Source organism: Haemaphysalis longicornis, unplaced genomic scaffold (genome assembly GCF_048455015.1).
Source record: "Haemaphysalis longicornis isolate Haplotype H1 unplaced genomic scaffold, Haemaphysalis longicornis Haplotype H1 scaffold_6, whole genome shotgun sequence".
In the NCBI taxonomy this organism is placed as follows: Eukaryota; Metazoa; Arthropoda; class Arachnida; order Ixodida; family Ixodidae; genus Haemaphysalis; species Haemaphysalis longicornis.
In genome coordinates, this window is record NW_027526407.1 from 33,573,790 (window position 1) to 33,587,941 (window position 14,152).

Genomic DNA, 14,152 nt, shown 5'->3' on the forward strand with positions numbered 1-14,152 from the left:
CACTCTTCTAGACGTTAAAGATCCCAATGTGGAAAAAATTATTCCGGAGCCCTCCACTATGGCGTGCCTCATCGCCTGCGTTGTATCGACGCGTTAAACCTTACTATAAATCAATCAATCAATCAATCAATCAATCAATCAATCAATCAATCAATCAATCAATCAATCAATCAATCAATCAATCAATCAATCAATCAATCAATCAATCAATCAATCAATCACTTCCTGTGTTAGATTACAATAAACATTGACAATCAGGCAATACTTTGATGTACGCTATATGTAAATCACACTTATCACCCCTGAAAATTTCGCACATTTTCTCATGTCTTCTTCTTGTGAAGCTTTGTTTTTTAAACCCATTACTGAAGCTCCTCAACTTCACATTTTGCTTGGCATGTCAAGTACATAGTGGTAAGATTGTTACAAGCCAGGAAGTACTTCTTGAATACATGCGTAGTTTAGCTTCAGTACCTCACCTTTTCCAATGGTGAGGTAGCGGATGATGTTTTTGAGGTTGAACACCCGAGGTTGTATCATAGACACCGGCTCATCGACCAAGAAGTTCATGCCCCCTGGGTAAATGTGGTCTTGCAAGTTGTAACCCACAGGCAAATCTGCAAGACATGGAATCTGGAACGAAAGAAATACGATTGGTAAGGAACGCACCGCGCCTCAACCGCGTCACACGCAGTGTGCGCATAAAAAAATTCAGAGAGTAATATTTACTTCGAACAATTGAATTTTCAGGACTCCGAACGAGACCTGTCTTGCAGCGTCCAAAGCGGCTAAAAATGGTAAAGTAATTTATTTCTGTTTTGTTTTGTTTTCTTTGAAAGCTCGGTAACACTAAGCAAGGAAGCTCAGAAGCTTCTATGAAGAAAATATCGCTACTTCCTAGGGTGAAACAGCTAATTTGTGCAAATAAATGTCCATAAATATTTCACGTAACGCAATTGAGTGAATTCGAACTGCTTGAAACAATAAAAAAATCTACTCAAACTCTGGTAAATCCCAGTTCTGTTCACTAAAGTATCCTGTTGCGGAAATGGCAAACATTTAGTTGCACTCGTGGTAATGAGGTTAAAAGAGAATTTTCTGAAGTTCTTTGTGATCAGCATATAAGAATGTGACGGATTGTGTGAAATGGCCATACAGCGTTTATTTCGCAATAGCAGTCATGATGCGTGGCGCACCGTTTCGCTGTTACGGTTGGTCTAATGAGTTCATCATAATAGCACCCCAACCGAACGCAATGAATAAGGCGCAATAGAGGAGTGGACGAGTCACGGTATTTGTTATTGTTGGGCTAATGGCCTTGACATTGGCTATTTTAACTTAAATTTAATAATAACTTATGGTACATTTTGTTGCCGGGCGAGTAAGTCAACAAAACAATCTTTGGCGCCCAGCTGGGTGTGTCTTTTCCTTGAACCAATATTCTTTCTGCGCTTACGCATCAGAATAGTTCACGCCCGAAGTCCTGCAAAACACATTCATCTCCAAGTGAACAAGAGCAGTTCCGAAGTCTTACGCCCAGTTTCTGGAGGTCATGCTTGGGTCCGATGCCGGAAAGCAGCAGCAGTTGGGTGCTGCCGATGGAGCCCGCCGACAGGATGATCTCTCGCCGGGCAAACACCATGTGCGGCACCTTAAAGCGTTCGAACTGCACAGCTCGGGCGTTGTTCCATTCGTCGAAGTGAATCTACGCGCGCCCATGAACAGGGAGAAGATGTTTTTAGTGATACTACCAGTGCGTGCCCATCAGAACGCTTCACGTGATAACCAGCCCAGAAATAGAATCTAGAGAGCGATGTCACTGACTATTATAACTACCCACGGAACAAAAGTAGTGGTTTGTGTCATCTTAAGGCATAGCGTAATTTCAGTTGAAGCCATTTGAAGATCTAATCGCATGCAAACTTCACCTCACTGTCATTCCTGAATTATTGAGGCACTGTGACCGGACCGGATAAATTGCGGGACACGTTTACATTGCTTAGTTTACATACGACATATACTAGTGTACAATCACATGACATTAAACATGTAGTGACACATTTAGCACTGTGAGTCCTTTGAGAAAAAACTAACACCAAATACACTTTCACTCCTCACAAACGTGAGCTTGTGCATGGAGACCTGCAAGGAACACTGGCATTCTTAACAGTTGCTTACCTTAGAGGCTATGGAGTACAGCGTTATGTGCAGGTTCTTTCGATGTCGAATGGGCTTCACGAACGCTTTGCTGGTGCTACACCGGGCGCTCCTCCGGATAGTACCTTGTGGAATGGCAAATCCTAGAAGAATTGTTGAAATAACAGAACGCTCCCGTTATTTCTATTTATTTCAATAAAAAGCGAGTGCTGTGAGAAATCTTGAGGTGTGTCATTATACAATTACTGCAATTATGCTTCATTAACTCGCTTAGTCAAGCTGCGAGTGCAAACGTAGGAAGCTGGAAATGGCGGCAACCTCTTGCAGTGTTTACTCGGCAGCGGAACTGTCCGCACTACCCGGTGAAACAGCCAGGATTTGCATGTTTAGTTCCCACCTGTGCACATTTCTGGACGTGTACCACCTTTACCGGATTGAGGTACTGTCACTGAGATGGATGAGACTGCCAGAGGTACTTCCGTGCTGTTTAGAGACGTTATACCACTGAATTTGTCTCAACGCAGCGCTGACGAAATCATACCTTTTTCGACTTGGTGTCACCACAAACCCTTACTGCGAAAACTGCGGGTCGCGGGAAACCGTGAAGCATTTGCTGGTGGAATGCTCCGCATACAAACATGCAAGGTGCAGTCTTATGGAGAAACTAGAGCGCCTCAACCCAGGACCAGTGACCTTAAAAGTACTTCTTGGTCCATGGCCATCTCCACCAGCTGAACGCAAAGTGCTGGAGGCGTTGTTCGACTATCTGGACATGATTGTCGTGATTTCAGTGATTTAGAGTTTAGAAGACAGACTTTTGAATCCCACTACTCGCAAACTGAACGTCATTGTTATTTATTTTTCTGTCTTATTTTATTTCTTCTCTTCCTTCTTCTTTCTTCTGCCCTGTAAATCTATGGGCTCTTTTCTTTCCCCCTCACTCTTTCCCCGCCGAGTAGCATGCCGGTGTTGCAATTCCGGCAATCATCTCGGCTTTCTCTTCTAATAAAGCGCCTTCTCTCTCTCTCTCTTTCTCTCTCTCTCTCTCTCTCTCTGAGGAGTGGCGCACGCCCGGTACTACCACTTGGAGTTTTAGTCCAACTTTTCCGCCATGCTGCCTTGAGCAATGCACGCTGACACACAGTGCATGCTCTCATTCGGGATGGCGATGGGGAGCGCCTCACTTTCGAGGGCCTCGGAGTGGATTGTCCTGCAGTTTACATAGGCTGATGATGTTGATGGCTATGAAGACGGCCAATTTTATTTTACTGGCGCTCTTTAGTTCACTCTTTCAAGCCTTCTTAAGGAATTGACTTCCAATGAAATGTTATGAGATAGCAACTTTTGCTCCCCACGTGGTGTTTTTTCAAGGGAAGTTATACTGCAGATATAGATTTTCTATGGCCTGGAATAAACATTGGCACGTTCTCACAAACCCTGCCTTAACTCTTTTCAGTTTTGCACAGCCGTTCTGCGGAGATTCATGCACGGGCCTGCTAATGTTTTCTGAACAGCATTCTATAGGCGGGCGAACGATTTCTAGTACTTCCTTCGTTCACTTTTGTAGGGTAAAAAAAGGCGGTTCGTGATCTGAACAGTTCTTTCACCCCTTCACGATGACGCAACTTTATTTCACGTTATAATAAATTTATCAGGGCCCTTTAAAGAAACGAATGGGCAAGTCACAGTGGGTTTGCAGCCAATGCCCATGTGTGGCTGCGGTGTTTTAACATATCTCCTGCTATCTTAACAGTCATACACAGTCACAGGTGAGTGCAATATACATGGAAATCCTCTTAACCTACACACATTCCTTTTCACATTCACAGGTTTTGGCATTAGGAAAATTTACTAAGCAATTTAATCATTTAAAAAAGCGAAGCACATGTCATCAGACCATGCTTTCACATGCGACACATCTATCGTACACTTTTCAAGATCAGGAACTCTGCCGTTATGGTGCGGGTCGAAGTGGGTTGTGGTTGAAATTTCCCTTTTATAAAGCTTTCTAACTTCATAGTGGCCACTGCAAAGGTGAGAGGCATGTGTCACCTGTTTGCTGAGGTCCATTTAGGTCAACATTGGGATAGCCAAGTTGGAGGCCAGCTTGAATGAATGCATGGGCAAGAAGCGTTGAGTAGGCAGGCGTGGAGACTGTCAGGTAGCCGCCATGGTTGTGGTAGCCTGTGTAGGGAAAACGCTCAGCTGATGAATGAGTGATAGAAACGCTTTAAAATTTTATTTCCAAGAAATATGCCACCTTGTTTCAGAAATGTGAGGAAATAAAGTAGGCCTAATAAAAAATAACTTTAAAGAAAAGTCAGCATTCCTTGCGGGTTTTGGGTATGCAAGCATTAATGTCGGATTGAACGGCGCATGGGGGTTCCATCTAGTTCTGCTCTGCGAGTAAGTGAGTAATTGCGGACGGCACTTGCTTGACACGGCACGTTGCTGTCACCGACTGCACTCTCTGCTTTCAACGTGACTTTGCAGTGCTCTAGTCATTGAATAGCGGTGCGATCTTTTAATCGTGGTTTTAATACTGTGTAGCTCGTACAATAAGCATGCTTCTCAGTCGCGTAGAAGCCGTTTCTTGCCATTTGACGCTGACGGTTTTTCGCTATACGAGCCATATGATGTTTTTGCATTAAAAGAACAGCATCGTTTCTTGCCATTTGACGCCGACGTCGGTTTTTCGCTATACGAGCCATATGATGTTTTCCCATTAAAAGAGCAGCAGCAGAAACAATCTGGTTTCCAAGCATTAGAAATTTGTTGCAAAAGTGAGTGAAAGTCTGTGTCACGTTATGTCTTCTGTAGCCGTATAAAAAGAAATTTCGAACAAATTCAGACTGAGATGTTTCGCTAACCGCTCTGCAGCACTTCGTGAATCAAAGAAAATATGGCGGCCGTTAGGTCTTGTTGAATTTAAGTCAGCGTAACTTATCATGATCAACGCAAAGTATAAAACCGAAGCTGTAGCGATTCAAAATAGTCCGAATAAAGGGCTATCTTAATTAACAGTGCACGTTCTGATGAAGAGTAGTTGTGAAGTTTCAATTTTATTTGAAGTTTTTCTGTGTTTCTTACACCGGTGGCTTCTTACCGGAATGTGTTTTGTAGTGTTTCTTTTGTAGTTTCTGCGTCGGTGTCACATATATGTAAGCATTTCTGGAGGAAATAGCTTATTTGTAAGTCAGCGCTCTCGTAGTCCTTCCTGCTGTCCTCATCTCGGTTGTTAGCGCTGTGGTTCGATATGCATTTTAACGTTCACACATTTTTACAATGTTAGCAGTTGAGTCATCGCGCACGTTTTTGCCTTACAGTTTGGCCATTAAATGTATTTAATGAAGAGCCATAACTTGTCGAAATGCTCGATGTGAGGCAACTACTGCCTTACAAACCAATCCTACAGAAATCACGTGGGTAGTATGCACTAAAATGCCGGTTATATATATCTCTGGTTAGAAGGTGAAGTTTTTCCCACAGTAAATATAGGTACGACACTCACCGCACCTGTATTAACCCTATATTCCGGCGGCTTCTGTTCGCTTCCAGCTCCCTGGAGCGGTTTTTGGTGGCTGATTAAGGTGCGCGGGGTTAGTTTGCAGACAATTGGGCTGGTGATAGTTAGCGATCATTTCAAGACCCATACCATTCTCCAGAATGGATGGATCTCGGTTATCTTCGGACTTTAGGAAATAGGGGAACACTTCTTTCCATGACCACCCCTCGCAGCCCTGCTCAGCCCAGTGGTCGTAATCGTGAGCGTTGCCACGGATGTAGATCATGTAGTTGATGACGCTCGATCCGCCCAGAGCCTTGCCTCGCGGCCAAGGACTCCTCTGCAGAAGAAAGGAAAGAGAAAAGGCTGTAACGCTTGTCATTGCGAAAAAATCGCCATAAGCACAGATTTTTCTCTGGTGCTTTAAACATACTTAAACATACATATATACTTCGGCCTACATACACGTAAGCATACATACATACATACATACATACATACATACATACATACATACATACATACATACATACATACATACATACATACGTACATACATACACCGAATCAGAATACGAAATGAGGGGCTCATTAAAATAAGACAGAAATAAGGGTTTGCAGTCAAGAAAACGTCGGAAAGCTAAGGGGAGGATCTGGTAGGTCATTGAGACCGATAAAGCATTTGGAAAGAAAGAAAGAAATTGGCGAAAAAATGTCCGCCCGGCGGGCATTTTTTCGTCACTATCTTTTTTTCTTTCCAAATTCTTTATCTGTTTCAATGACCTATCACATCCTCCCCTTTGCTATCCTTATTTCTGTGTTACATACATACATACATACATACATACATACATACATACATACGTACATACATACATACATACATACATGCATACATGCATGCATACATACATACGCACATACATACATACATACACACATACGCAGAGCATACCGTCAATAAATGGAAAAACACTTTTGTAGGCCGGCTATCTTTAGAGCGTCTTGAGCCCAGCAATTATAATCAATATCTGCTTGCATTTTGGTTCTCACAGTACCTTTTCCTTTGTAGCATTTTGCTGGATGTCTTGTGCCATTTTGTCACTGTTCCGTTACATTGTTGTGCCTCATTTTTTTTGCCTTTTGTTTAAAGTGATCGATGTTTTGGCTTATCATGTATATTTTACTGCATGTACGCAAGATGTTTTTGTAACAACTGTGCCCCTCCTACTCGGGCCCGCAGTATTTCTTAAATAAAGAAATAAACAGCCTTTACAAAGACGGAATAAGTGGTGGTAATTTATGGTTGAGTTCTACTCATGCTAGATTGAATACGACTTCTCAGTTCTTGGAATATCGAAGAAAAAGTTGGAAGGACCATGGGGATGACATGAAACTAATGTATTCCATGAGGTAAGCGTAAATCGCCTAAAACATTTGAAGTATTATATTCCTGCGTAAGCAATGAAAACCATACAACTATCCATGTCAGGCACTGAAAAGCTTTTACGTTCCGTGTCTCAAATTGTATTTGTAGTATGTGTCTCTAATCGTATATATGCCCTTTTGCATGATAGAAATGTATGCACTGACTACAAAATGGCTTGTCGCATGACATGTTCCTGTAGTAATTCAAGAGTGCTGTGTCGTACGAGATATTTTGGAGTGTGCATGATTGACAGTTTGTTGTGCGAAGGAAATTTGTGTTTTGCGAGAGAAATTTTCGTAGAGCCTACAGAGTGATGTTTCTCAACGCAAATTTCTCTTGTACAACAAACACGTCTGTCGTGCGACAGGCATTCTGTAGATGTACAGGATAGACTTCTGTCACACAACAAGCCATCCTGTAGTCCCAACAGAGATCCCTGTCGTACGACAAAAATTTCTGCCGGGCGACAGAAATTTCTGTTGTGCTTTTCCACTGGGTGTTTGTCACTTTCTTTTCAAAAAGGTACATTCGGCTATTTTCACAGTTTTCCACCGATTTTAAACAATGTTACTAACTTTCATTCGCGTTGCCATTCGGCTCCTGAATGGCCAGTTTCCTGAGCAGCCTGTGCAGAATCAGCATAGTTAATTGGCCTGGCAGGTCTCGTGCCGCAGGAATAAATCCACACGTTTTGCATTGCTACACTGGGCCCCAGCTATTTGAGAGCATACAACGTTGGCCCAATCGTGTGTTATGGACTGTGCCTTTTTTTTGCTGGCCAACTTCTTTACGCCCATTTGCTAAGCTTTGAAAAGAGAAGGTGGGTGGGGCGAGATGTTCGGAGAGGGATTAAAAGCACGATTTTATTTTTTTCAACGAACCAATCAACAACTAGCTGTTGTGTTGACATCGCACTCAGTTTTAGGCGTGTCTTGTGAAAATACCGTTTCCCACACAGCTCTGAACTGATGCATACATGTCAACACACACACACAGACGCCTACATACTTGTACTTAGACATAAGGGTGTACAACCATGCCAGCACACATATGTGAATAGTAACATGCATGGTCGGTCGGCAACAAAACATGAACAGCGGAGCACGAGGATTTTTGTTTAACTAACGGCCTCATCCCCCACACTAAATTGATCGATTGGTTATGCGGTTTAAAGCTGCGATGCTACAGAGGCGATGAGGTGCGCCGTAGTGGAGGGCTCCAGATCAATTTTGACCACCAGGGCACCCGCCATACTTCATCAATAGTCTGTGGGAACGCCGGCAGATATGGTATTATCGGGCGCATAACCTAAGTTTGGTGCGTGGTGGCGTTACTTGAAAAAAATTCTCGCGGTCACCTGTTCCCTTTCATTGCTGGCTGGCTGACTGCACGCACGCACACACGCACACGTGCACGCACACACACACGCACGCACGCATGCGCACACGCACAAACACACATACGCACACACATTTATGTAATGCAAGCACCCATGCAAGCATACATACATATACGCATGCATGCATGCATATTGAAATGCATACGTGCATGCATATACACAAGCATGCATGCACGCATACATACATACATACATACATACATACATGCATACATACACACACACATACATACACACATACATACATACATGCATACATACATACACACATACATACATACATACATACATACATACATACATACATACATACATACATACATACATGCATACATACATACATACATACGTGCCAACATATGTACATAAATGCATACATACATGATTCGTTGGAATGATGCTTAATATTTCGCCGCCACACGCTTTTTACTTTTAATCATGCCTTGTGGGTCATATTATACTCTTTATCGGTCCCACGCACTCGCATAGCTCTCGGGAACACACAGAACTCTATCAGGTTTACGCACCCTTCCTTCAAGGCCGAAGCAGGACGTCTTCTGCGGCTCCGTTCGGTACGCCCAGTCGAGCGGCGACATCTGCATGGTTGCGGCGACGACTGGTATGTCCGAAACCTCGTTCTCTATCCCTCCGGCCTCTATTAGTAACACTGTGGCGCTGATGTCCTCCGACAGTCGGTTGGCCAGCACCGCACCCGCCGATCCGCCGCCCACTGCGTGCGACAAGGAGAGAAATACACACAGCTTGGGGTCAGTGGAAAAGAGCCGCCGCAAATCGGTTCGACGAAAAAAAAAGACAACAATTGCATGGAGGACGTGCGCAATCGTCCACAAATGTAAGCTTCACCTCTGTATGACCGAAGGGACAAAAAAAAACACGTCGTGTTTTGAACAAGCAACAAGCGCACAGCAAATTAGTATGCAGCCGTTTTTAGATGGAAAACGCCCCCACGACGCAGTCTTTGCAAATTACCACTCAAGTCTTTAAACAACCATGGCCGCAAAATACAAGTTTGGTTTATTCGACCCATTATCGCGTCAGAGCAACAATCACACGAAATTTCTGGTAACCTCTAATTATTAGGCTAGATCGGAAGGAAAAAAGAATAAGAACCGGTGACCACCAAGTCAATTCGTTCGTGGCCGTTGGGAGGTCACCAGCGTTAGCAGCAGCCGGTAAGTCATTTCTAGTAAACACGACGTGTCAAATGTATTATAATGTGTCTCACCTTACCTTTCACGGCACCGGTTAAACAGCAGCATAAGTGAGCTGGTTTCTCGGCTCTGGTTCCCCGTTTATGACACCTCTGCTTGATTTGCGTTGATAAAAAATTTAAAACTCGTCATTTCCGGAAACGACGCCATTAGAGGCTAGAATAAAGTATACGGAGTTATGAAAGGCTATGGAGTTATTCCATATTTCCATAACTATTAAGTTATGAAATTATGAAAATTAGTTCACGCTACGTTGTGCGTAGTTTCAGCGCAACATTAGACCACTGGAAGGAGCCATGAAGAGAAAATACAACTTGGTTTAATTTGAAAGAACTAGAATTCAGTATCTCACTCAGCGTCATTACAGCCACAAAAGGTGTTTTTTTAACGAAAAAAAAGCAAGGAGTATTTAAAAACTTTCAAATTTTGCGCCACAGTGACGTGTTATGAGCAAGAATGACGTCATACGGGCCAACATTAAAACAATTTTCAGTGCGTTAACTGCACGTTAGCATTCAAGTTATGCGGTCAAATGGAACTAGAGGCACCATTACAGACGTCCAGTCATATGTCGTCGCGACAGGTCAGTTAGGCGGCCGCCAATCGCACAAATAAGGTTCTGTGACGTCATAGAAAAGTTGCGGGAAATTGGGTAGGGGGTCGCGACTGCTTCACACGTTTTCTTTAATATCACCGTTATTTGTTGGAAGATTGCGATGATATTGGTATCATTGTTATCGGGACTAAGCAGTATTTCTAATAAACCCAACTTGTATTTTGTCTTCATGGCCTGCGAGCACGAGGTCGCGGGTTCGATTCCCGGCCGCGGCGGCTGCTTTTCTGATGGAGGCGAAAAGCAAAAACGCCCGTGTGTACGAGATTTCGGCGCACGTTAAATATCCTCAGGTGGTCAAAATTAATCCGGAGCCCTCCACTACGGCGCGCCTCATCGCCTGCGTTGCGTGGGCGCGTTAAACCCCTATAATCAATCAATCTTCATGGCTCCTTTAAGGATCTCTCTTACATCACTGGTATACAAGCAGGGGCATTTCATTATCGGATATTATGTGTGCATACCCTGAAATAAAAATATTCTTGGTACGTCTATACGTGTGTACGTACATACGTCACAGCACATCTTCGTCGCTATCACACGGCCTGCTCCACTCAACTGTCGGATAACGTAGTGTCCACTTACGTAAGAGGGATCAACATTTACTTCACATTATTATACCAGGGATCAAGTGCCCCTCCTAAGAAGAAGCAAAACTTCCCTCCATAACTCCCAAACATGAAAGAAATGGGCCGAGGACGTGTCATCATTCCCCTGATGACGAGCAGTGAGCGATGAGCAAAAGGCAACAAACACCATCCACCCCACTGAAGATCGGGATTTTAACACCTCCCTTGTGTCTATGCGCTTAAGTTTGAAATCAATACCTCTGCCATTTGTTCTGCGTTCTAACCAACTTGCACGGAGTTGTAAGATGTTGCAGTTTTTCTGGAATCTTGCATGTTGTAAAGATCCCGTAGATGTCGTTGAGCATCAACGGAATGCGATGCATGTGATTTTTTCTGTATCTCGGAAATAGAGTGCACTAGGTAGAACTGGCGATGTAGTGAGGCGAGCCGACAACCGCTGGACAAATAGGATAACAGAGTGGATACCAAGAAAAGAGTCTAGAAAAAGGGGAAGGCTAATAACACGATGGAGGGATGGAATAAGGAACCTCGATGGCCAACAGTGGAGTGGAATGATGAAGACAGCAGCGGTTTGAAGTCCGTGCGACACTGCTTCACCCTGTCGTTGGCCTGAGAAAGCTGTGGATGATGATGGTGGTTTTTGGGGATAGTTGAACTATGGCAGTATTTCGCTTGCAAAAGATAGAGAGCTACCGCACTCAACAGTAAGGCGGCGTCATTGAATACTGTCAGTGCACCATGACGTCCACCAGGCCAAAAGCATTTTTTAAGCAAGGTTACGCAGTTAATCTAGGGGATATTAAAAAAACTCCCAAGCATTTCCCCGAGGGTGAACATGGTTAAGTGCGAATGCACGGGGTGATGCTATGAGGGGGAGTAAAGTTAAAATCCGTTGGCATTCGCCCGTGAGCGCGCGCGAGCCGACCCACGGAGGTCTGGCAGCTTATCGCTGCATATATAGGGGGGTACGCCGCGCCGAGCGCGCCGAGCCAGGTGGCTGAGAGAGGAGGCGAGCGCAAGGGGAGAGGGACAGCGGCGCACGGCAGCTGCAGCCGAGCGAGGGGGAGATGAGAGAGTGTGACGTCACGGTGGAGAGAGAGGTGCGCGGCAGCTGCTGGGGAGAGGAGGCGCGCTGTGACGTCATACCATGACGTCACGGCGCGAGGAGCGGTGCGGGGAGCGGCGCGCACCCGCGCAGCCACGGCGAGGAGGCGGAGTGAGCGCGGTCACGTGGTGAAGTGACGTCACTGCGCCGTTGCTACCGACGCTCCTCTCCGTTCCACGCCGTTGCTAGGGAGAGGAGGACTGCGGACGCCGCCGCCGCCGCCGGCGGTGGAAGGTTTGGGGTCGCTTATAAAGTGCATTCGCACTTAAAAGCGCACAACGGTGCGTGAATGTCACTTGACGTGCACTGCGTTCTCAAGACAATATTGCAGCTTGCTCTGTAATGTAATTTCATCTCGAGAAATAGTACAGCTTTAAGCATGATGGTTCAGTATATAGGCGCGAAGCTTATGACAATGTTTGACGAGAGTAATAGGGTACCCTTTTTTTCTGGTGAGCGCTGCGGCCACCTATCACATGTTACATGGTGAAAAAGAACTTCAGCGCCCAACCAACATATATGCGTGGTAGTTATCAAGGCCAGTCGTTCGCAGGATTTAGCGCTGAACTACCTCAAACATGTACGCCCTTCATTAAAATTTTCTAGGCCAATCCTAAGCCTTCTCAACCAGAAATAATTCAAAGAATAAGCTTTACCTAGAAATGTGACAAACTTATTTTATTACAGTAAGAAAAAAAGGTGTTTCCTCTAGATTACCGGGATAAAACGCTTCAACCTCGCTCGGGACGTAAGCTTGTACACTAAATTTTTGGCGGCCTGCGCACTTTCTGCTTTGCATAGAAAATTTTGACAAAGACTGTGCTACCACAAGCTACCAAAAAAAAATAACTACCTCAAAGATGTAGGCCGACCGGGAGAACTGCGCATGTGGGGGGCTCGAAAAAAACCCGTTACTTCAGGAAAGCCAGGTGATGACCACGAACTCCGGGTATGACCGTAAACACGCTGACAGAACTGACTGTTATGTAGACCCCTCAATTTCAGGTGCAGCTGCGTATGTGAAGGGGCCAGGAGCTACGTTTCGGCGCGTAGGCCAGGAGGGAATCGACGATGGATTTCGGCCGTACCCTCAATGCGGCGCGCCCGATAACGGCTGCGGGAGCCGACCCCGAAAATGCCGCTGAATATTGCGGGCCGCTAAAGCGCGCGTTTCTCACGTGGCGCGGCTTCGGCACTCGGTGGAAGCCGAGTCGTCGGGATTCGCCTTAGCTCGAGGCGGCAGCGGCGCACGCCTCTTTTTAACCGGTCCTGCCGGGAGTGCCGAGTGCTGGAGAAGGCAGGTGCATAGCGGCAGATGCACTGCCTTTGGTTGCCCATTTATACGTGCACGTCTTTGTTGTTTTTATCAAAGGTTCTTATCTTTTCTCGGTCGCCTTTCCGCTCATCCCTCCCCTGGCCATCTCTCTTCTCTTAGGAGGCCACGCGGGCTATTTTGCTGCCTTAGGTGGCCGTTGTTATTTCCCTTGTTGTGGAGCGTGGTATCATTTGTACTTACTATGCGTGCATGCTTCCCACTCCTTGTGGAGGGGCTTTTTTGTCTGTCTGCTAGTCCGCGTATTCTATTTTTTTTTCTTTCGCCCGCAATATTTTTCCGCACCGACTTGCAGATGCTCCACATCTGGGTGGCTAGTACGTGCATTGGGCATGAGCGTTTGTAACGCCCAGTGAGGCTGCCTTCGAAAGGCGAAATTCCACAAAGCCGTCGAATTAGGCTGAGACGGTGATGACGCTTAAGTGGGCCGCAATGGATGGCGGATGGGGAGAGAGAGAGAGATGAAGGTTTAATGTTTAAGATCGCCCTATCAGGCTTTTTAAAGCAAATATTTTTACCTCTACATGTCAAGGGTTCTTTCGCGACCGTTGGTGTCAACAGAAAACTCCCGCGAATAAATAAAGAAGTCACTGTCACCGCCAGGAATCGAACCTTGAACGAATAGAGTAATGGAGCAAGAGTTCATTGTCTTATCGATTGAGCTACGTGCCTACGCGAAAACGGGGAAGACAGGCAATAAGCTCACCAAGCACATCTGCTGGCTTACCCCCTGCGTTCGCGCTGAATGCCACGTGATAGCGTCACGCGACTTCTCGCGCCGCTGTGCGC

The 14,152-nt window shown here is 45.3% G+C and overlaps 1 protein-coding gene across 1 annotated transcript in view; it reads right to left on the bottom strand.

Annotated features, from left to right (window-relative positions):
* Positions 1 to 14,152, bottom strand: part of LOC144142454 (glucose dehydrogenase [FAD, quinone]-like) — a 102,812-nt gene that overhangs the window by 10,340 nt on the left and 78,320 nt on the right. The window contains exons 2-7 of the mRNA XM_077673988.1: positions 9,018 to 9,220; positions 5,813 to 6,002; positions 4,210 to 4,341; positions 2,179 to 2,300; positions 1,535 to 1,705; positions 480 to 633 (exon numbers count right to left, since the gene is read on the bottom strand). Of these exons, the coding sequence (XP_077530114.1) occupies positions 480 to 633; positions 1,535 to 1,705; positions 2,179 to 2,300; positions 4,210 to 4,341; positions 5,813 to 6,002; positions 9,018 to 9,220 (972 nt within the window). The remainder of the gene's footprint in view (positions 1 to 479; positions 634 to 1,534; positions 1,706 to 2,178; positions 2,301 to 4,209; positions 4,342 to 5,812; positions 6,003 to 9,017; positions 9,221 to 14,152) is intronic.